Below are 22,500 nucleotides of genomic sequence, written 5' to 3'. Positions count from 1 at the left end.
TTTTCAAATGTATAAAAATCTTTCGAATATACAGTAGCAGATCTACATACAAGCTCATACGCGTCGCGATGCACAACAACAATGTACAATGAATTGCATTTTTATAGCGCTTTTCCAAATGCTCAAATGCTTTACAATGGTTCATTCATTCATACATTCTGCAGGTTTGAACCCACTGATTATATCATTATTACATTACCCATCCATCAATCTTCACCTTTTAATTGTAATGTACATTTGTCATGCTACGCCCACTTCTCAACGTTCAAATCAAATTCCTCTCCACGTTATCTCCAGTCAGCCTCTCCTGTTTCACTCAGAATAAATAGGTCACCATGAGGATACTGTCTCAGATACTGTCCAAATGCTGCTTGTTTCATCCTGATGCAAATGGCTCTGTGCAAACATTGTTTAGTTGGTGAACAGAGGTGCACAGATTACTTCACTCACTGACTCTTTCTTTCTTTCTTTCTTTCTTTCTTTCTTTCTTTCTTTCTTTCTTTCTTGGCGATGTAGTGACTCTGTCCTAATCCTCCCATTCAACGCCGTGAGAGTATACAGTACAGTGACAAAGATCGCCCTTCCCGTTCGTTTTCCCTCCTTACCCCTGCACCACCTGAGCACCTGATCTGTGTACCTTAGAGCAGTGGTTCCCAAACAGTCGGTCGGGACCCATTTGCGTGAACACATTTTTATGGGTCCCTTTACTTTTTGTTTCCTACATTTTGTTTTTAATTAATTAATATTATTATTTATTATTATAACATTTTCATGAATTAAAAAACAGATTAAATTATTTTTTTCAGTAATTTCATGATGAAATAAAATAAAATAAAATACAATTCCATAAATTAAAGTAGTAGTGAAAAGAGCTGATCTACAAGCTCCCAATGCGGCGCGAAGCTATTTTCACTAGTTTGTACCGTCAAATTTCTCTTTTGGGTCACGGGCTGAAACATTTGGGAACCACTGCCTTAGAGATAGATAGTTCTACAGCTCACTGGTTCTCGAACCATGTGAGCTGTAGAACTATCATGTTAGAACTTACCCAGTATCCTGAGTCTGTTGACGGTGCCGTGTGGCATGTTAGAACTTACCCAGTATCCTGAGTCTGTTGACGGTGCCGTGCGGCATGTTAGAACTTACCCAGTATCCTGAGTCTGTTGGCGGTGCCGTGTGACATGTTAGAACTTACCCAGTATCCTGAGTCTGTTGACGGTGCCGTGCGGCATGTTAGAACTTACCCAGTATCCTGAGTCTGTTGACGGTGCCATGTGGCATGTTAGAACTTACCCAGTATCCTGAGTCTGTTGACGGTGCCGTGCGGCATGTTAGAACTTACCCAGTATCCTGAGTCTGTTGACGGTGCCGTGCAGCATGAAGAAGGGCCACAGTGGCTGCGAGGAGACGTCCACACAGAGCAACCTGCCGCGGCCCGCCCCGTTCACCCCGTGGTGCACCTCCCCGTTGGGCAGCAGGCTGAACGAGAGCACGTCTCCGGAGCAGGGCACGGGGAAGCCACGGTACACCACCCAGTACTCCTTGCGGTCCAGCAGCACCTTCGGGTAGTAGGGTTGTCACACAATTATTACATATTAATCGTCTAATCGCAATTATTTGAGAATTGTTTTGACGTTCATACATAAAAAAGCCAAAATAGCAGATCTACAAGTGTTGTAGATCAGCTATTTCCGCTATTCTCTAAAGTATAAAATTCATAAAAATGTAATTTCTTGGTATATTCCAGTTATTTGTCATATCTGCCCTGTGCATTTTTTCATTACGTTCCAATTACCAACGCCAAAAACACAATTAAAATCATTATTCACAATAATATCTGTGTGACAATATTGATGGTCAACTAAAATGTGTAATGGTGACAGGCCGATACCTCTGGGTCCGCCGGCAGCTCCCCGGCGGCGTGCAGGCCGGCCGGGTCGCACGACGTCAGGCCGAACAGCAGCGCGCCGAAGTATGGCATGTGGCCCGCATGGCCCGCCTCCACGTACAGCGTCTCGCCGGCAGCGCGCAGCGGCCGGTCGCCAAACACCAGCGTCCGCACGCTCTCCGCCGAGTGCACGCAGGCGGCCGCGCGGTCCGCCGACAGCACCACGTCCGAGCCGCGCACGGGGTGGAAGTGCAGGTCGTTGTCCAGCGGGGAGGGGGCGAGGGGGGTCCGTAGCGGGGCCGGCGGCGGGGCCCCTCCCCGGGGCCCGTTGTTGGAGCCCGGCGGGGAGGAGGTGGAGGAGGTGACGGAGGAGGAGGAGGTGGTGGTGGTGCTGGTGTTGGAGCAGCAGGGAATGAGCTGGCTGTTGAGCTGCATGGTGACAAGCTTGGCGACAGCGGCCTGGTTGGGAAAAAAAAGGTTGCAACGGTTATTCTAACTGATCTGATCGATTTAGATTTTGAATGAATAAAAATAGATTGAAATAGACTTATGATTTAGTGAAATAACTGATTAATGATCAATCCCTATTTTGTGCTTTTACGAGCTTACAATGCGTTGCGGAGCTCGTAGATCTGCGCTCATATGGTTAATCAATTTGTTGATATATCATTAAAAAAACGATCAAAACAAATGTGACCGCTTCTGACCGAGGCTAAGTCATTGATTTTTTTCATGTCATATGAAAGCAGGGAATCATACTGTAGCTTCAAATTGACATATTGGTTGTTCAGTTTGCCCCACCAGTTTTGGAGATATGGCTTATAGAGTAATGTCTTGCAGAAAACAGCGAGTTGAGAAAACAGGCTTGAAATGTTCACTTCTGTGGTCTCTAACATTACACATAGCTACATGGTTAAGCATTTATTTCATATGTAAATGTCGATTTCAGACTCTGACAGGGCCGGACTGGAGCCCCAGATCAGGCCGGGAATCATATACACCAGCCAGGCCACTCTTAACTCAAAAACTTTGCGCGTGCGCGCAACATTTTTGAGTTAATTAATTAATTAATTTCCATTTTACCGTCCTGTGGATGTATTTGTCATCAAATGTTTGTTTGTTGTTTGTTTCATGCTATAACTTATTGTAAATCTCACATGTGCATTACTCATCTTATACAATTCAATGACTTGTCCCAAATTGTATTCTTTGCTCTGTACCTGCCACTGCCTGTTCCTCTGAGCTAGCACTGGGCTCTCCTGCTGAAGCTCCAGCACTGGTATTAAATCCACCTTTGCAAATTCAGTAGGAAATATGGCCAAATATTTTAAAACGTACTCTAATTTACAACAGAGTGCGCATGCGCGTGCGCACACACACACACACACACACACACACACACACACACACACACACACACACACACACACACACACACACACACACACACACACACACACTGACACACAAAGACAGGCATATAAAACTGGCTGCAACCCTTACAGCACCACCACACTGACAAACTATTTAAAGTTGAAAAAATCACACCCTTGTGAAGTGAGGGGCGCTAATATATGAAACTGTTGACACATGACGTAAATGTTCCCTTTATTGTCAATGCGTTTATAAAACAAACATTGAACTAAAGACAAACATTAATGTAATTATGACCAGCACTTGAATGGAAGGAATTATTATAATTGCTCCCAATGTATTATACATACAGTAGAGAGTAGTCTGAGTGCATGCATATAGCAGCCTCTATGTATTGTAGTATCTTAACCGATTGCCAAGTGTCATTAAAATAGCAGCAGCACAAATTATATATTTTATTAAGCCATATCCAGGCCTCCATGTGGAATAAAGCTGCTTCTTTTTTTTTTTACAACAACCAGAGTGCTATTGTGCAAAAGTAATGTTATTGTTGCTGTTGCTAAGTCTGAGGGTACAGTGGACTGAGTAGGTAGGCCTACACCATGGAACAAAACAAAGTGTTCTATCATTGATCAATAATAATAATATATCAATCAATCATTTATATATCTGGCATCTCATGCTCCCAAATCCACTATCCACTTAATCCAGTATGTTGAAGAACCACCACGAAACAGTTACCACCACCAGTTGGGGACCCAACGCAAGGACAACACAAGAGATGGTCACGGCCACACAGCCAACTCAAGGTACGGCCACGGAGCCGACTTGGGGACCCAACGCAGCTCCTCCCAGGAAACAAACAAATTAACGGAGCTGAACGTGAATCCCCCCCACCGCCCACCCCCTTTTTTCCCCTCACCGTATATGTTTCTTTTCCCTTTTTACCTCCTTTATGATGAATTCCTGTTCTGTCTATAGAAGTGTCTATTTGTACGTCTCTAAATGTTTTGATGATTTGAACATGGTGGACCCTATTAGAAACAAGTGTAATGCTTAATTGGGTCGTCCACTCACAGTTAACAGCCTTTGTATTGAGTTTGTGCTTGAAATGTACTGTAATTCTGCAAACTGTTAATAAATTCTTCAATCAATCAATCAAATTGTGTTTACATTTCTTTAATCTTACTTGTTGACGGTACTTCTTCAGACGACAACTGGCTGGGGGGGGGGGGGGGGGGAAGCCTGCCGAATATTTTGGTTAGTTTGTGACATTTTCCCCTTTCTTCTCAAGGACCCTTTTTTTTTGTTCCTCTCACGTTCAGCGCCACCTTTCCGCTTTCTCTTGTTTGGATCCATGACACATGTCGATAATTATATTTGTTGATTTTATCGCATCGCCTGTCTCTTCTCCTCCACTCCTCTCTCTCCCCCCACACACAGACTGAGACCACGCTGTAATGTTGTTGTGTGGGTCCGGTTCACAGTGAATGGGCCTGGGCGGGCCAGAAGCCAAACCAACCAATCACGTCTGAAAGAAGAATTGATTGTCTCTCATTTTGACCAATCCTCAGCACTGCAGCAGAAATAGCACATTGCTTTAGTAGCGACAGGCAGGGGGTGTGTCCCAGCATCCCAGCCAGGCCAGCGACAGACTCAACTCTCTCTCTCTCTGTCTGTGTCACTGTGTGAATTGAAAATGGACCGTGGCTTCTGGCCTGGCTGGTCTAGGAGAGATTATTTTTTGTAACCTTTTGTAGCATATAAACGCTGCGCTGGTTTGGCTGGCCTGGACTGCATTTTATTATTATTATTATTATTATTTTTTGCAGCCAGGCAGGCAGGCCAGTAGGAGGCGCAGGCCATCGGGTAATGTCGCGGTTCTCCCGTTGGCCAATCCAGGCCTGGACTCTGACATTTATTTCAGACATGCTCTAGTATGTGAAGAGTCTGCCTGTGCTATTAACTCATTTTGGATAAAAAAGAAAAAAAGTTTTTCTCCTCTCCTGAACAGTTAGTCTTGCTGCCATGACTGTCTCTGTGTCACTGTCACAAATGCTTCTCGATTATTTCATTTGAAGTAATTGAATACGTGCTAGTGGAATGGCTACTGCACCTGGTTGTTCTCCAGCTGGTTGTTGCTGTAGTTGGCAGAGTCATGGCTGCTCTGTGGCAGGTAGGCGCTGAGGCGGGCCGCACTCAGACAACTGGACGCAACGTTCTCCGCAAAGCTGCTCTCTGTGGCATAGATACAACACACAACGTATTGGTCAGAGCAGAGGTTTTCAACCCTTTACAACACACACAACGTATTGGTCAGAGCAGAGGTTTTCAACCCTTTACAACACACACAACGTATTGGACAGAGCAGAGGTTTTCAACCCTTTACAACACACACAACGTATTGGTCAGAGCAGGGGTTTTCAACCCTTTACAACACACACAACGTATTGGTCAGAGCAGGGGTTTTCAACCCTTTACAACACACACAACGTATTGGTCAGAGCAGGGGTTTTCAACCCTTTACAACACACACAACGTATTGGTCAGAGCAGAGGTTTTCAACCCTTTACAACACACACAACGTATTGGACAGAGCAGGGGTTTTCAACCCTTTTCTTATCAAGGTAAATTATTTTTTTGCCATTTGAGTCATGGACCATAATTTGGTGATATTTAGCCTTGCAGACCCAAAACTAAACCATTTTGTAATCGTTGGATAAGATTCCATGCTGTATTGATGTGGTACAGTACCTCAGGAGAGATGACAGGCAAACGTCGATCAAAGTAACAATTATTTGACATTAGACCGTGGGTGGATCTTGCATATTCATTTTATTGGAGATTTCACAGTCCTCAACTGGTAAGACTGCAAACCACTTCAAAAAGACTATAGTCTTTCCTGCTTTTTCAGCCATTTGAAATATTTTGTTAAAAGATTACACTGAAAATATGCAAGGGACGCCAGGTTGAAAGTGGTTAATATCGTACTATGAAATAGTTTTGTCGACTGATTTGCAGTACGAGGATGGCTGAAATAATGCAACAAGCCAGTCCCTAATTGTTTATCCACATCCCCGTTTCACTGTAATGCTGTTTTGTTGGTGCCACTCGGGCAGACTAGAGACTTTGTAATCCTGGTCTCTAAACCGCCTCCCCCTGGCCAGCAGGGGGTGATGGAGGGGAAAGGAACTGGTTGGAATAACGTGTTCCTTCCACGCGCTACGTCCAACCAGGGAAACTCCCCCCTGTCAGGTGTAAAGGAGCAACTTGGACACTCAGGCATGAAGGAAGCATGAGTTCAAGTCCGTTGCTCTCCCCATGTCCCCCATATATGGGGACTAGGTTGGCGGAGGGTGTGTAGAGCCCAGGATCACATTAGATAGTTGACACAGGGGTGAAAAATGGGTTACAAAATCGTGGGATAAAAAAATATTAAAAGAAAACAAATGTACAAAATGTTTGTGCAAAAAGCAGCGACAGTAGCCGATCTAAAGGCTCACATCTTGTAGATTGGCTATTTTTGGAAAATATTTTGAAGTTAAAGTGTGCCAGCCAGTGGGCTTTCATAAAAATGGAATCAACGAAAAGTATTAACAAGAGCAAGAAAACGAGACAAGTAACGTTTTTTGGACATGCCAGGTTTGCACCCGACGGCGCCGTTTTGTTTCTCTCCCGTGTTTACCAAAACGTCTCATTTCATTACAATCCATAGTTATTGCTAATTCGGCCCATACATACGTTACAGGCTGATGTATACAAATGTGGCGGTAGAAACTCCTCTTGGCTGGCGATACGTTCTCTCATTACCATTTCCAGGAATGCCGAGGCCGTTGGTGTAAAGTAACTATGTACATTTACTCAAGTACTGTACTCAAGTGCAATTCTGAGGTGCTTTTACTTCATATGAGCATTTTCTTCTCAATACTTTATAGAGTACTCCACCACATTGCAGAGGCAAATACTGTACTTTTTACCCCTCACCATTAAAGCCCTATTTTATACTTTGTCTATTCGAAAATAGCAGTGGCAAAGCGACGCGTATACATCAGCTATTGTCTAAAGATTTGGAGACATTTTGAAAACTTTTACTCTAGTGAAATTGGCCATTCATAAAGTGCACGTTTACTTTTGGTACTTTAAGTAACTTTTCATGCCTATACCGACTTTGACTTTGACTGAGTATTTCTACATTGTGATATTGATACTTTTACTTAAACAAACTATTTGCAGGGATGCTGCTGGAGTCGTGCTGGAGTGCAGTGTGTACTGGCCCCACACCAAAGCCCCCAAGATCAGACGCCATGACCAAACATGGACATGACTGCCTGTCAGACCCAACATAAACACACCCAGGAAGACACACAGCGAACGACAAGCGAGGGAGAGAGGGGTGGGTGGTTGGGGGGGGGGGGGGGGGGGATGGAGAGAGAGACAGACAGACAGACAGACAGACAGACAGACAGACAGACACAGACACAGAGAGAGAGAGAGAGAGAGAGAGAGAGAGAAGGAGGTGGAAACAGATCGAGGAGACACAGGGAGGGAGGGAGGGACGGACGGAGAGAGATATCAGAGCGCGGGAACGTCATGTGAGCGAGTCAATAGAGGAGGGAGGTAGAGAGGAGGTCTGTGGCTGATTGACCTCAATGCTTTCTATCTTCCTCCGTCCATGTTGTGTCTCCTAGACCAGTCTACAGGAATTATTGTAGACTAGTTGTTGTTTTCCTAGTCCATGGTGTCCTTTCAAGGACGCCCACTTTCCTAGGGTTGTCACAATTATTACATAATTGTCTAATCGCAAATTATTTTAGAAAATCACAATTATTTTGTCATAATCGTCATAATGTTATCCATGTTCAATACTGTTGATACATTCAAAAAGGCTGATCTACATGCTTACAAATCATCACTTGGTGACGCGTTGTAAGCATGTAGATCAGTTATTTCCGCTATTTTCTAGTATAAAACTTGTAAAAATGCCAGTAATTTCTTGGTATTTTACAGTTACTTGTCATAGCTGCCCTGTCCACGTTTCACAAGCATCTGTCACATTTTAGATTTTAGCATTGGCTATTCCAAAATAGCAGATCTACAAGCTCACAGCTTGTTGTGCCACGCTGCCAGCTTGCACATCTGCTATTTTTGAACATAGCATTTTTTGTTTATCTTGAAAGTGTGAGAAGTACTGATTTAGAAGGATTTGTAGAATCTGAATTTGAAGATTCTGTTTGGCTGGAGTAAAAATCTACAACAAGGTGTTATTTGGTACAACTGGGTGACAGAATTGAAAAGGATGAGTTTGTCTCATCTTTTTGCACATTTATGACTAAGTTGAGAAGCTCAGTGTCCTGAGAGAGAGAGAGAGAGAGAGAGAGAGAGAGAGAGAGAGAGAGAGAGAGAGAGAACATACACATTTTTTCCACTATGCACAACTATCTATCTTCATCTGTTCTCATGTGGACTGTCTTGGCTCAGCTGCTTTCTCTCTCTCTCTCTCTCTCTCTCTCTCTCTCTCTCTCTCTCTCTCTCTCTCTCTCTCTCAGGACACCGAGCTTCTCAACTTAGTCATACATGTGCAAAAAGATGAGACAAAGGCACTCTTGTAGAAACAAGAGTGCCTTGGTCTCATCTTTTTCAATTCTGTCACCCAGTTGTACCAAAGAGCACCTTGTTGTAGATTTTTACTCCAGCCAAACAGATGCGCTCCTTCCTCTCTCTTTTTTTTTAGCCATAAACGTGTTCTGTGTTGATACTATAAAAGCATGCTCTATGGGACACACTGGTGCAAGGCTACGATATGAACAACATCTTGTTGTTGGTAGTCCCTCAGAGATGGCATCTACTGTATACCTATATCTATGTTGAACGCGAGTGTTAATGAATAATAATGAATTTAATTTTATAGCGCTTTATATCGCTCAAAGCGCTTTACAATGGTTCATTCATTCATACATTGGAAGGTACATGTTACTGTGTTGAACTTGTCTTGATTTGGATTGAAGTGGATCAGGATGCCGTGCAACAGCATCCTGATCTGCAATACAGAAATACTTTGTTACAAGCAAAAGTCCGGAATTCAAAATGTATACGTGAGTAAAGTACCAAAAGTAGAAAGAACTCACTATGCAGAATGTCTCATTTCAAGTTTTCAAATGTATACAAATATTTTGAAAATGGTGACGAGCTTGAGCTTGTAGATCGGCTATTTTCAAATGTCCGAGTCCAGTTTATGTACACTTATTTTTCAGGATTCAAATTCAAAAGCATCAAAAGAAGCAGATCTGCAAGCTCAAAATGCGGTGCGAAGCGTAAAGCGTTTTGTGTGACGCTGTTATAATAATAACAATAATAATAATTCGAACCGCCGACCTATGGACGACCTATGATCAAGTAGTTACGAAAATGTTAAAATATGGAGATACAAGGTTTCTGCCCGACAGCTCACTCTCAGTAAGGTTGTTTTTAAACCACTTATTAAAACATGATGATGGATGGCTGCACATTCCATGCACCAGGAGCCCCGCAAACTCTGAGCGTAAGATGGGGAACCAAATTGGACATATGAAAACATGAGAAAACACTGAGGATTTTACAGTGCAGCCTGCGGTGCCAGCGATAAAGAATTGTGTCATGAGGGGGTCAAATGACAATAAATAGGCCTGGGCCGTGGCCCAGCGGTCCAGGCACCTCGGCTGGCAATCCAGCCTGGCAGTGTGCCGCGGGTTCGACTCCCAATCCCGACGGCCTTTACTGCATGTCACCCCCCCATCTCTCTCCCCATTTCCTGTCAGCCTACTGTCTGTCCCTCCATAAAAATATAAAATAAAGGCGAAAGCCACAAAAAAAAAACATTAAAATGACAATAAATAAAGACATTCTGATGGCCTATAGTGCAGCGGTTCCCAAACTTTTCAGGTCGAGGCTCAACAGAGAGGTTAGACGTTTGCCCCGGATCCCAAACTATAGTGACAATAGTGTAAGCTTGTAGATCGGCTATTTTCAGTATTATTTCCTTTTTGTATTCATGGAACTTCTCAGATTTGTTTTTTAAATTTGATTTAAACAATGTTTTGGGGAAAAAAATAATCTTTTGTAATATTATGTAGGAAAAGAAAATGGGATTTTTAACACTGGGTTGGCTCAGCTGCTCTCTCTCTCTCTCTCTCTCTCTCTCTCTCTTAGTCATAAATGTGCAAAAAGATGAGATGTTTGGGAAATCTCAAACCAGGGGTCCCTGGACATTCCAAAAGGTTGAGAATCAGCGACTCACCGAGCAGGGTGACCTCCTGTGTGATGCCGTAGATGTCTATGATGGCCCACAGGGGACACCCGATGCTGAGGCCACAGTGGAACAGGATGGGCTCGCCCTCGTTGATGCTGTAGTAGACCCGGCCGTGGCGGTCGGCCCAGAAGGCCAGCACGTTGTCGCGCAGCGCCTGCCTCTCCGGCAGCGCCTTGGCCCAGTAGCCCGGCCGCGTCACCAGGTCCGGGCAGGCGTACTTGGGGATGTCAGCCGAGCTCAGCTCGCCGGGGTCCAGGCTGGTGAAGCCGAAGCGCAGAGCGCCGCTCCAGCCCGTGTGGACAGCGCTGAGACGCAGGCGCACCTGGCGAGAGAAGAGTGAGAGCAAATATTGTACTTTTACTACATTTATTTGAAAACCTTAGTTACTAGCGAGAGAGAGTGTTAGATCAGTAGTTCCAATAGGTCCTTTCGTGCCAATGACCACCTAATTGATATATATTTGGTCGCGGACCCCACATCTGAAAATGTTTTGTGCCAGGGGCCCTCAGAAGAGAATTTGTGTAAAAAAAAAACCTAAATTATTCAACATTTTGTACAAGCTCCCAAGCTCCCAAAATAGGGATGCCAGGTTGAAAGTGGCAAAAAAAATCATCTGGACACCTCATATGTCCGAAACCTTTCAGGATCGAAATTCAAAAGTAACAGATCTAAAAGCTCAAAAAGCTGCTCACTGCTTCTATTTCAATGAATTGAGTACATGAGGACACCAATGGAAACAAGCTGAAAGGCTTTCTTGGTTTCATCCTTTTAGCAGACCTTGTTGTATTGTACTGTATTTCCGTTCCCTGTGCCTGTCCTTGCAAACTGTTGATAAAGTATTCAATCAATCCAAAAGGCCACATTTCAAGCTACTTTTGATGCTTTTGTGGGACAATGTAACTACATGCTAGGCCTGTGGTTGTTGCTGATTGCAATTATTTGAGATAATCGCAGTTATTTTGTCCTAATCAAAATCCTACATTAAAAAAGCTGAAATAGCAGATTTACAATCTTCTAAGCTATCTCCGTTTTTTATTACAGAATGTCAGTAATGAAGCCGACAAGGCAAACATAAATACAAATCCTAATGTTCCAATGTTCAATGCAAACAACACAATTAAATCGTTATAAATCGTAATTATTTGTGTGACAACTAATCGCCAACTTAAACGTGTACAGGTGACAGGTTTGTTTAGACTACAGTCCGACAGGCATTAGTCTGACAACACCATCGCTCCCGACATGCACGGCCGGTTAAAACTCACCCGTGGCCGGTTAAAACTCACCCGTGGCTCCCGACATGCATGGCAGTTTAAAACTAACTTATGGCAGGTTAAAACTAACCCCTTGCTCCCGACATGCGTGGCAGGTTAAAACTAACCTAAACTAACACATGCACCCCGACCACATACCTTCTCGTAGAGTCGTATGGGCCTCTGGCTGAAGGTGATGCCGTTGCAGAAGCTGTTCTTGCGCGTGGCGCGCCGCAGCTGGCCGTCCAGGCGGACGTTCTTGCCCTTGGCATGCGGGTGGAAGCGTGGCGACTCCACGCTGAGGCTGGCCGGAGGGTAGGCCTGTCACGGTTACAACATTTAAGTTGAACATTAATATTGGCAAACAGAAATAATTGGCAACAATGGAACAATTTGAATACAGAATATATTATTTCTGTTTGCCCGGTAATCAAAACATGCACAGACATGACAAATAACTGAAATATACAAATATTACTGACATTCATTATTTTTATACTTAAAAAAAGTTAAATAAATAAATAGCAGAAATAGCTGATCTACAAGCTTACCCCGCGTCATGAAGTGACGCGTTGTAATCAATCAATACTTGATTTCAGACACAGGGAGATGCATATCACAGAAAAATAAGCTTGTAGATCTTGTAAGCTTGTAGATCAGCTTTTTCATTTCATGTATGAAAACCTTTCAACATGGAATTGATTATGACAAAATAATTGCGATTATCTCAAATAATTACGAAAAAATTGCGGAAATAGCTCATGACACGTTGTAAGCTTGTAGATCAGCTATTTCCGCTATCTTGTAATGTATGAAAACCTTTCAACATGGAAACGATTTTGGTAAAATAATATGTCAAATATTCAAATAACTGCAATTAGACGGTGATGTGATAATTACCGGAGGGCTCCTCCGCTCCACGCAACCCGCCCCGCTGCCGGGCACCGTGTAGTGCGGCCTGCTCACCACCGGGCGGGGCTGTAGAGTCGTATCTGCTGGGGAAAATGAGCCAAATTATTTTAAGCATGTCCTTTGTTAAAATAACTGTTAACTAGCTCTATATTCTCATAGTAATCAATTGCTATAGAGTGAGAGGATTGTATTCAAAATTATACTTGGAGTAAGAGTACAAAAATATCAGCATCAAAATATGCTTCAAGACAAGTACCAATTAGAGTACCGTAATAGTACTTTTTCAAACAAATAACAGGCATATATTCGAGCTTGACACAAAATAGGGTTTAAGTGGTATAAATGTATGCTTTGTAATAATCTACACGTGCAAAGTAACTAAATAAAGTTTTCAAATTATTCCAGGAGTGTAAAAGTACAATATTTGATTCTCAGATGTAGTACAGTAAACATTTGAAGAATCGAACGTACCTCAGTTACAGTATACGTATGTACATTACCAAGTACATTTCGTAAAGTACTGTGATTACTGTATAGTAAGCACAGTACTTTCCACCACTGATGTCAGAGAGGAATTATTATAGTCACACCAGCTGTTCACAACACAGCAGAGCTCATATGGGCTCACGCCTCACGCTATACGCTCCCAAAATAGAAGATCTACAAGCCCATGGCGCGCCGCAGAAGCGGCACGCTTGTAGATTGGCTATTTTCGGACACCCCGTTGTACGTCAAAGCGTAAAGCAGGCTTAAGTTGTTTGCATTTGGTCAGTGACAGTTGGTTTAGAGGGCAGCGGACACCATGTGTCACTCACTCACTCTCTCTCTCTCTCACATGCACACACACACACACACACACACACACACACACACACACACACACACACACACACACACACACACACACACACACACACACACACACACACACACACACACACACACACACACACACACACACACACACACACACACACACACACACACACAGCAGTGAGTCTGATACTTCCTCTCCCACAGTGCTACCATGTGAGTCTCTCTCTCTCTCTGCTGCCTTCAAAGAGTACATTTGATATCCTGTTTTAGCCCGTAACCCACATTTACCCTCATTAAAAGTCAAAAGTCTCTGACTTCCCGGCGTGGGCTCGCTCGGGCTGTCCTAAATCGGTCGTCCTCCTCGTTCCCACCACATCCATGGCCCGCAGTGCAGGTACAGACTTTAATGTCACCAAATATAAAATAACTAAATACGGCATAGGTTTGTATAATTATGGACGTCTTGAAACTATTTATCACACACGCAGCAGACACATGCAGACACACACATCCTCCCTCCGGGATAAAAAAAAAGTAGATATTTGGGGCGTTCGGTCCCTTTTACTTAAAAAAGCAGACCGTGGAAAGCAACTTAAGTAGATTTACTGAAATACAGTAGCCTATGTAAGAACAATTTTTAGGCAGTGTTAATTTTTTCAGCAGATTTTGATTAAGTCTTAGTCCTATTTAGTCTCCTGAAATTGTTTAGTCTTAGTCTAGTCTTAGTTGACTAAATATTAAAAAACGGTCTTTTAGTCTTAGTCAACAAAATTAACACTGTTTTGAGGTTACTTTAAGTTTAATTGAGTGTTTCAATTTTTGGATACTTCATACTTCATACTCTTTACTCCACTACAATCATATTGGCCGCTTTAGATACTGACAGAACATACATTAACCACTATTCTTTTGGCTAATGATTTATCTGCTATCATCAAAAATGTTTTGGAACACTTTGATACTTTAGGTAAATTTTGATGCAGAAACATTTGTACTTTTACTCAAGTTAAATTTTGAATACAGTACCTTTACATAACTTTTTTTTTCCTACATTGTGGTATTGTTACTGTATTTTACTTAAACCTGAGTACTTGCTCCATCGCTGCTTAAAAGGAGGTTTGTTTGGGCAAACTGGGAGCGATAGGAATAACTCGAGCGGAGATATTTAGCACGTAAATGTGTTGTCAAGACAAACAAACCCCGAGTATAAAGGGACAGCATTTCCGTGTATTTTATTTATGGAATCTAACGCAACGCATGCAGCCCAGGCCCTACACGCATAAACACACACCCTGAATAGCCTCATTCATTCCTCCAGAGTTAGATGCACTAGGGGGCAGCTGGGCCTGGTGTTGCCAGATTCTGTGAGAGAAATAAGCAACCAGGTGCAGGGCTTAACACTAAGATCTGAGGCAATTGTCCGTCGGGCAAGTACAGGTCATGTTCTACTTGACAAAGGTCTTGCCCACTTGCCCAAAAAGTAAAATCGTCCATTATAAAATGATAGGTAAAACTTTTAATTACCGTTCGATTTAACAATAATTAGTTTTACTTTCTGGGGCTGTGCGATAAAAAATGACATACCTCAATTTTTATGCCAAATACCTGCATAGCTATGAATATGACTACCCCTCACTCAGGTGACCCAGCCGGGGTGATCAAGTCCCGACTTGTAGCTACAGTACCTTCAATCAGTCCCATTAGGGAAAGACCAGGGCCACACACTCCGTTGCTCCGGAACTACTCTGCCGGGTGTTTATTTTATTTTTTTCCATCGATATCAAATAATCATCACTTATATATATATCATAGATATTCTAACTGATTTTTTGTGTTGTAAATGAATCCCCTACTACTTGATCATACTACATTGCAGTTTGCAAGGACAGGCACAGGGAAGTACAGTACAATACAACAAGGTCTGCTAAAAGGATGAAACCAGGAAAGCCTTTCAGCTTGTTTCCATTGGTGTCCTCATGTACTCAATTCGGGAGAAAATAATCATTTGGGGGTCCATGATATGAAAGCATTTGGAAGCAAGCCCAAATAAGCAACTACACTTTATAGAAACAAGCCCCTCAAAACACATAGCACCAATATTTACACGCAACTTTACAGAAAAAGAAGCCCAAAGTCGCTTATAATGAGCAGACCTGGCAACACTGGCTGCACCCTGTGTGGTGCGCTAAGGTGTTAATGTGAGCTAAATGAGTGATAGCCAGTGGTGGAAAAAGTACTCACATTTTTTACTTAAGTAAAAGTATTAATACTGTAATGTAGAAGTAAAAAAGTTCAAAGTAAAAGTCCGCTTTCAAAATTTGCTTGGGTAAAAATACAAAAGTATTTTATAGTGTGAGCGCGCGCGTGCGTGTGCGAGTGTGCGTGTACAGTACATGTACATGTACGTGTGTGTGTGTGTGCGTGCGTCTGCCCACAGCTCGTTGTAGCATACTTAAAAAGAACAAGGCATGGTGATTAATGGTCTTTCTTGCTCGTTGAGACAGTTCAAATCAAATCAAACTTTATTTCTAGAGCACATTTACAAAGACCAAAAGGTCAACCAAAGTGCTGTACAAGATCATAAAAACAAGCATACAGAGATATAAGCAACACAAATAGCATAGTAAAACAACATCAAAGCAAGACAAATATTACACAAGTTAATTTGGTCAAACATCATTGAAAGCCAGGGAGAAGGGATGAGTTTTAAGTAAAGATTTAAAGGCCTCTAAGGAGCGAGCAGACTTGATATGTAGGGGCAGATAGTTCCAGAGGTTGGGGGCGGCCACTGAAAAGGGACGGTCGCCTGTAATTGGTATTGGGCACAGTTAGGAGCAGCTGGTCAGCTGACCTCAGGGCTGGGGTGTACGGGTCCATGAGGAGTCAGGACCGATAAATACAGGGGGGCAGTCCACTTACGGCTTTAAAAACAAATAATAAAATCTTAAAATCAGTTGAGACTATCAGATCTACAAGCTCACAACACATCAAGGCCTCAAGTGCAGCCTGGACCTACTGTAGATTAGCAGCCGTTCAAGCTACAGCGGCCGCCCAACGATCAAATGAAATTGCTCCGTGCAACACTCGATGCCGGAGCCTGAGTGCAAACTGCAAACATCTTTCTACTCTTCACTGAAAGGTCACAGGACTTGACCTCTGCAAGCACCAATTCATTACACACACACCTTGGAAGCTGTTGAGACTACTAACTTCATTCCAAACAGTCAGTGGTGCTTAACTAGGCCTGTTTTTGCATATTATTGTAGTGGTTCTCAAAGTGAGGTACAGGCATCGATCATCTAGGTTTGTTGAGGGGGTTTCAAATGAACACTTACATGCTAGTCTAGTATTTTCTTTTCTTTTTTATGATACAGGCCTGTGAGCATCTTTTTTTATAATCATTGATCGAGGCAAGTTCGAAATAATCGTGATAATGACTCAGACTTGAAGTCATATTGCCCAGCTTATGATATGATGAATTTCAATATCACAACATTTTGGTTTTGTCTTAGAATCAGAATCATCTTTATTGTCACATCACAGATTTACATGATTTTTTGAACAAAACATCCTTATTTGTCCAATGTGACAGTTACGTTATGAGTCTAAATCTACACATGTGGTGCACATAACGAAACACATGTTAAATTAAAGGGAAGCACGTTGTTGGAAAAGCACATCAATGTTTTTTTTGTTGTTGATCAATTGATACTGAGCTTTTCGGATCACTCATTACAATATATACAGTATCTATCATAGTGGAGAACTCCATGTAATGATTGCCCAACACAAGGAGTGACGGCTGTTAAATGATGACAATGAGCAGCAGAACCATGGCCTGCAGGCTAATAGCTGAAAAGTAGTTTACACAAAAAAAGTTAAGACTAATTTGGCTTTGACATCAAAGCTTCTTGTTCAAGGGTGGTTTAAAATCCAGTATCCAAAGACCGGAGATAATATGTTTTCTTGTCGTCGCGTTCATTAGCGAATCCAGTAACAAAGTTCTGGTGAAACTTGGCTGCTGGCTATACATCCCGGTCGGATCCCACCCAGCTCTCTGCTAGGCCCCTCTGGAGTGATTGTATTTCTGTTTAGTATATCATCCTCCCTGTCGGGAGGGAATCCTTGTATGTCCAAAGGCAAAGCTGTTACTCGGAGAGAGGAAAAAAGACCTAGGCTGCAATTGATCCATTGTAGTTAATGTCTTTGCACGTTGTAAGATTGTAGGTATGCTAGTTTTGCTACTTTTTTGTGACCCTGCAGTGTGAATAATTAGGGCTCCATGAGGGGTCGGGGGGGGTCCAAATGGAACCTTACAGGTTTGTGTTTGTAGTGGACAAATGGAACTGGAATGAAAATGGTTCCATTTGTACACTCCCAGAGTTGTGTGGAGGTCCTTGACATGAAAAGGTTCAGAGCCACTGAATTAGGGCATTCATTTAGGGAAAGAAAAGAAAAGACATAAAAAGTTGAAATGTGGAAATACGAGGTTTCTGCCTGACAGCTACTTCATTGTGTTTTGGGGAAAAGACGATCACTCTGCAGTGAAATGTAGCACAGCACATTTCACTAATTAGACATTATCTCTGATTGCACTCTAAACTGTGAAGCCTCAGTTATATGCGGTTGCGTGCCAGGGTCGGCGATCCACACAAGCTCGGAACGCGTTGTGCCGCGACGTGCAGACTAAGTCGACGCACATACAACTATATGAATCAGTCTTGACGCGGCAAGCAGGAGCAAACATCTGTAACATCTCAAACGGATCTGTCTGGAGTCGCACACACAAACACACGCACGCAATGACACACACACACACACACACACACACACACACACACACACACACACACACACACACACACACACACACACACACACACACACACACACACACACACACACACACACACACACACACACACACACACACACACACACACACACACACACACACACACACTCTCTCCTTCCGTCGCTCTCGGACAGTGGTGGAAGATGTACAATTGTACATGTACAACATTTCGTTTTACTTAAGTAAAAGTAGCAGTACCACAATATAGAAAAAAACTCTAAAGGCCTACAATCAAAAGTAGAAATGTATTATGGTATTGCCAATTGACATCAAAATACTTAAGGTACCAAAAGTAAAAGTACTAAAATCTTCATACATCGCTGCGCATTGTGAGCTTGTAGATCGGCTAGTTTTGAACAGCCTAAGTACAAAATCAGGCTAAAGTGGTTAATGTATGTTTCTTTATTTATAATCTGAAGTCAAATGTAATTAAAGCTCAGTGGTTGTGGTTAGATTGTCCGCCCTATGATTCGGAGGTCGGGCTGGGGTTTCATTCCCCAGTTGGTCATACCAAATACTATGAAAATGGGACCCTCATTGCATGGCACAAGAAATGAGTAGGCTCTAGGCCTATGGGTCGCACGGCTTACTTATACTTTTACAAAAAAAAGTACAATATTTGCGTAGTGGAGTAGAAGTAGAAAAGTGGAGTAGAAGTATAAAGTATCGATTGATATATATATTGATATATTCAAGTACGATAAATTGCCTCTGTCGGATGGAAACCTCATACAGTATGTCCAAAGCTGTTGTGGGCTTTGTTTTCGCAGACCCGGCCGCTCGTTTCTCACGAGAAATCGGGCAACAGTGGACAGGCTCCTTCTGAAGACGTTGGATCAGCCTCTGCTTGCTGCGCTGCCTGCCTGCCAACAGCAGCAGCATCTGGACACATTATTATGTATAAAAGTTGTCAGCCAACATTAAGCCTGTGAGCCTGTACTGTACATCATCTCTGTAAGTCTGAGAGAGAGACTCTGTCACCTCGCTGACAGAGACTAGACTAGAGGAGGCCCACCCATGACACATTTTAAACCAGTGGTTCCATGGGGTGCGAAATGATGGAGAGTTGGTAACCAAATAGATCTTTAACTCTTGAGGGTGTATGGGTCCATTTGGATTCATTTTACAGTCTCAAGAGTTATATATATTATTGTTAAACATCTGCCTTACTTAAGTTAATTTACAAGAAGTCTACACAATTAGAGAATTAGAAGAATTGTTATTTTGATCAACGTTTGCCTGTTATCTCTCCTATGGTACCAAATAGGCCTACCAGCATCAATACAGCATGGAATTGTGGACATATTCTTCTAGTTTTGGGTCTGCGAGGCTAAATCTCATCAAATGGTGGTCTGTGGCTCCGAATGCAGAATAAATAATTCCTTGATATTAAAAGGGTTGAAATCCACTGTTTAACCCATTTAGACCCGAGTCTTATTCCTGGGACCCCCAGAAGCAAAGATTTGGGTTAAAAAGAAAAAGAAAGAAATATATTCAAAGATCTACAAGCTTAATGTATATCTGATATTTTTGAATAGCCAACCAATGTGCTATATACTAAAATGACACAGATGCAAGGTGCAATGCCAAATCCCCATTTTGGAAGGATTTAAATCCGTCGGGTGTATCTGTGGAATTACCAATGTTTTTACCTATATTCCGTGGATAATGTGAGTTATCACCTTAAAAGTGTCTTACTGTAACGATACCCAGATATACGCAATTTATCACCTAAAAGGGATTTCACTTTCCAAATAAAATATATAAAAAATTAATGAAAAAAGTAATGGAAAAATCACAGCCCCCGCACACATAGGGCATTCTAATCCGTGATTAGGACATTCCCATTACTTTTTTCATTTATTTTTATGTTTATTTTATTTGAAAGTTAAATATCCCTTTAAACCCTACCAAAAAGGGTTCCCGTCTTGAAAGGAAAATCACACCTGTTTGAAATGAGTGGTGCAACTATACATGTATTTATTCAGGCCCCCAGGAACACGCCCAGGGTGCCGGCCCGGTTCCGGCGAGCCACCCCGAGTCCGAAACGTGCGTCACCGGGGGGGTCCGTGTGGGGGTCCCCGGGGGTCCCCCACACACCCAGGGCTCGTACTGTAGTGTACTCTGTGCCACTTTACACTGTGCTGTACTCTACTGGCCACATTAGGTGTTGCAGCTGTCCGTGCTCAGACATACATACAGACACAGAGGCAGACATACATACAATCATACATACACACATTGCTGCGTAATAGAGCCCCAAAAAGGGGTTCCCGTCCTAAATGGGTTTTAAATATTGTTTTGAGAGCAAGTACTCCAGTACAATTTGACAGATCAACTTTCACCTGTGTTTGAGCACTGCCCGGGGTCGAGGATTTTGTCTACCACTGGTTGTCGGCCAACCTGAACCTATACGGCATGTGGCACTATAGTGTACGTACAGTATGTCTGAGAGACTCAACTAGTGTGCTGACAAAACAGACTCTAGCAGCTTTAAGCAGCACTGCATACAGAGAGAGAGAGAGAGAGAGAGAGAGAGAGAGAGAGAGAGAGAGAGAGAGAGAGAGAGAGACAGATATAGAAACTGGGTTGCCATTCTTAGATGAAAGACATAGCACAATAGGTCACCCCCGCTAACAGCCAGCGTCAGCTGTGGACCGCTCTTCAAAACAGGATGACATCCTCCTCCTCTGTCGCATCCAGACACGGACTACAGAGTGGACATTAACGAGGTTCCATTTAACAGTACTTTTTTATATGTACATTGCTATGTAATCAATGTATTTATTATTGATTATATTATTCTGTATGTCTCTGGCTGAAATGCGAGTTTACACACACATTTGTGACCGGGTCTGGCAAATAGGGCCTCATCTCGACCAGAGTATTTTTTCAGTTTTTTACAGATTATTAAAGTACAGAATGTAAGCTTTCATATGATGTATCATTCAATGAAATCCAGCATAACTGAATTCGTTTTACCCAAAGCTGAGAAAATCCCCTTGAATGTTCACAACATTTCAACACCTAGAGCTGGCTAGCCTACTTTGACTTATAAATGTATACATTTAATTTGCCCAAATCAATAATCTGTTGGAATGAAAACTTTCTTCAACATTCAAGCTGTGTTAATATGGAAAAAAAAACGAAAATCAAAAAAAAAGTTTATTTTAGATTTTCTGCCTTTTCATTATAGGCGAGATGAGGACCATTTTGCTAGACCTGGTCACATTTACACTGTTTTGACAGACATTATGGGGTTGTTTTTATCAATAGAAAAACATCCATCAATCAATCAATCAATCAATCAATCTATAAAATAAATTGAGTTTCCAAGCTCATTGGACCCCCCCCCCCCCTGTTTTCGGCATGTCATTACAGATGAAACTTGTCAGGAAGAATTGACACCAAAAAACCCCAGAAAAAAAGAAACCCAGCTGATCTACAAGCTCACAACGTGTCATGATTCGACATGCTGTGAGCTTGTAGATCGGATATTTTTAATATTCATCCTACGACAAAGTATATATGGGGCTCAGGTTAAGTTTAAAGACCAATAAACCTTCATCATTTGAATTTGGGGGACATTTTCTTAGAGAGGAATGAGAGGAGACGCATTCATGAATTAAAGTAAAAAAACAATCTCACGACTTGTGTCCTAATGTGCCATTTGTGAACCCCCTCCCCCCACCATACTACTGCTGTATTAACACTATGTAAAATTATGATGTTTTAGTCATATTCCTGCTGTTCTACATACAGCTTTAACCTTTGCTTTTATGAAATATTCCGAGACCATTAGGGTTTCATGTAAGATGCTTCTAAAGTTCTAAACATATTGCTAGTTTGAGAACAGAAACTGAAGATCAACAAGCGAGAGCTTGCAGATTGGCTATTTTCACTGCGAATACATGCTGGCTTCTATGGTTCATTTCATGGTTACCTTTGCGACCAGATTTTGTAGTGGCAAGGATTGAATGACTGAAATTCTGTCTTCCTATGAGTATTATATTGTATTATACTTTAACATTTCTGTACACATCATCTATCTCTCCCATACGCTTTATTTTATTTATTTTTTTGTTCCTGTTTAAAACTGAAAAAACCTGTGGACAAA

General features: G+C 42.3%; 1 protein-coding gene across 2 annotated transcripts in view; it reads right to left on the bottom strand.

Annotated features, from left to right (window-relative positions):
- The window catches only part of neurl1b (neuralized E3 ubiquitin protein ligase 1B), a 35,987-nt gene that overhangs the window by 8,213 nt on the left and 5,274 nt on the right, over positions 1–22,500 (bottom strand). Inside the window, exons 2-7 of one of the 2 annotated variants that reach the window (XM_079506298.1) lie at positions 12,701–12,795; positions 11,960–12,121; positions 10,536–10,869; positions 5,379–5,500; positions 1,892–2,347; positions 1,343–1,559 (exon numbers count right to left, since the gene is read on the bottom strand). In XM_079506298.1, the coding sequence (XP_079362424.1) occupies positions 1,343–1,559; positions 1,892–2,347; positions 5,379–5,500; positions 10,536–10,869; positions 11,960–12,121; positions 12,701–12,795 (1,386 nt within the window). The remainder of the gene's footprint in view (positions 1–1,342; positions 1,560–1,891; positions 2,348–5,378; positions 5,501–10,535; positions 10,870–11,959; positions 12,122–12,700; positions 12,796–22,500) is intronic. The other variant, XM_079506299.1, reaches the window with a different exon arrangement.

This window comes from Electrona antarctica, assembly GCF_951216825.1.
Source record: "Electrona antarctica genome assembly, chromosome: 1".
Lineage (NCBI taxonomy): Eukaryota > Metazoa > Chordata > Actinopteri > Myctophiformes > Myctophidae > Electrona > Electrona antarctica.
Note: the sequence above shows the minus strand (reverse complement) of the source record. Positions and strands in the feature narration are given on the sequence as shown.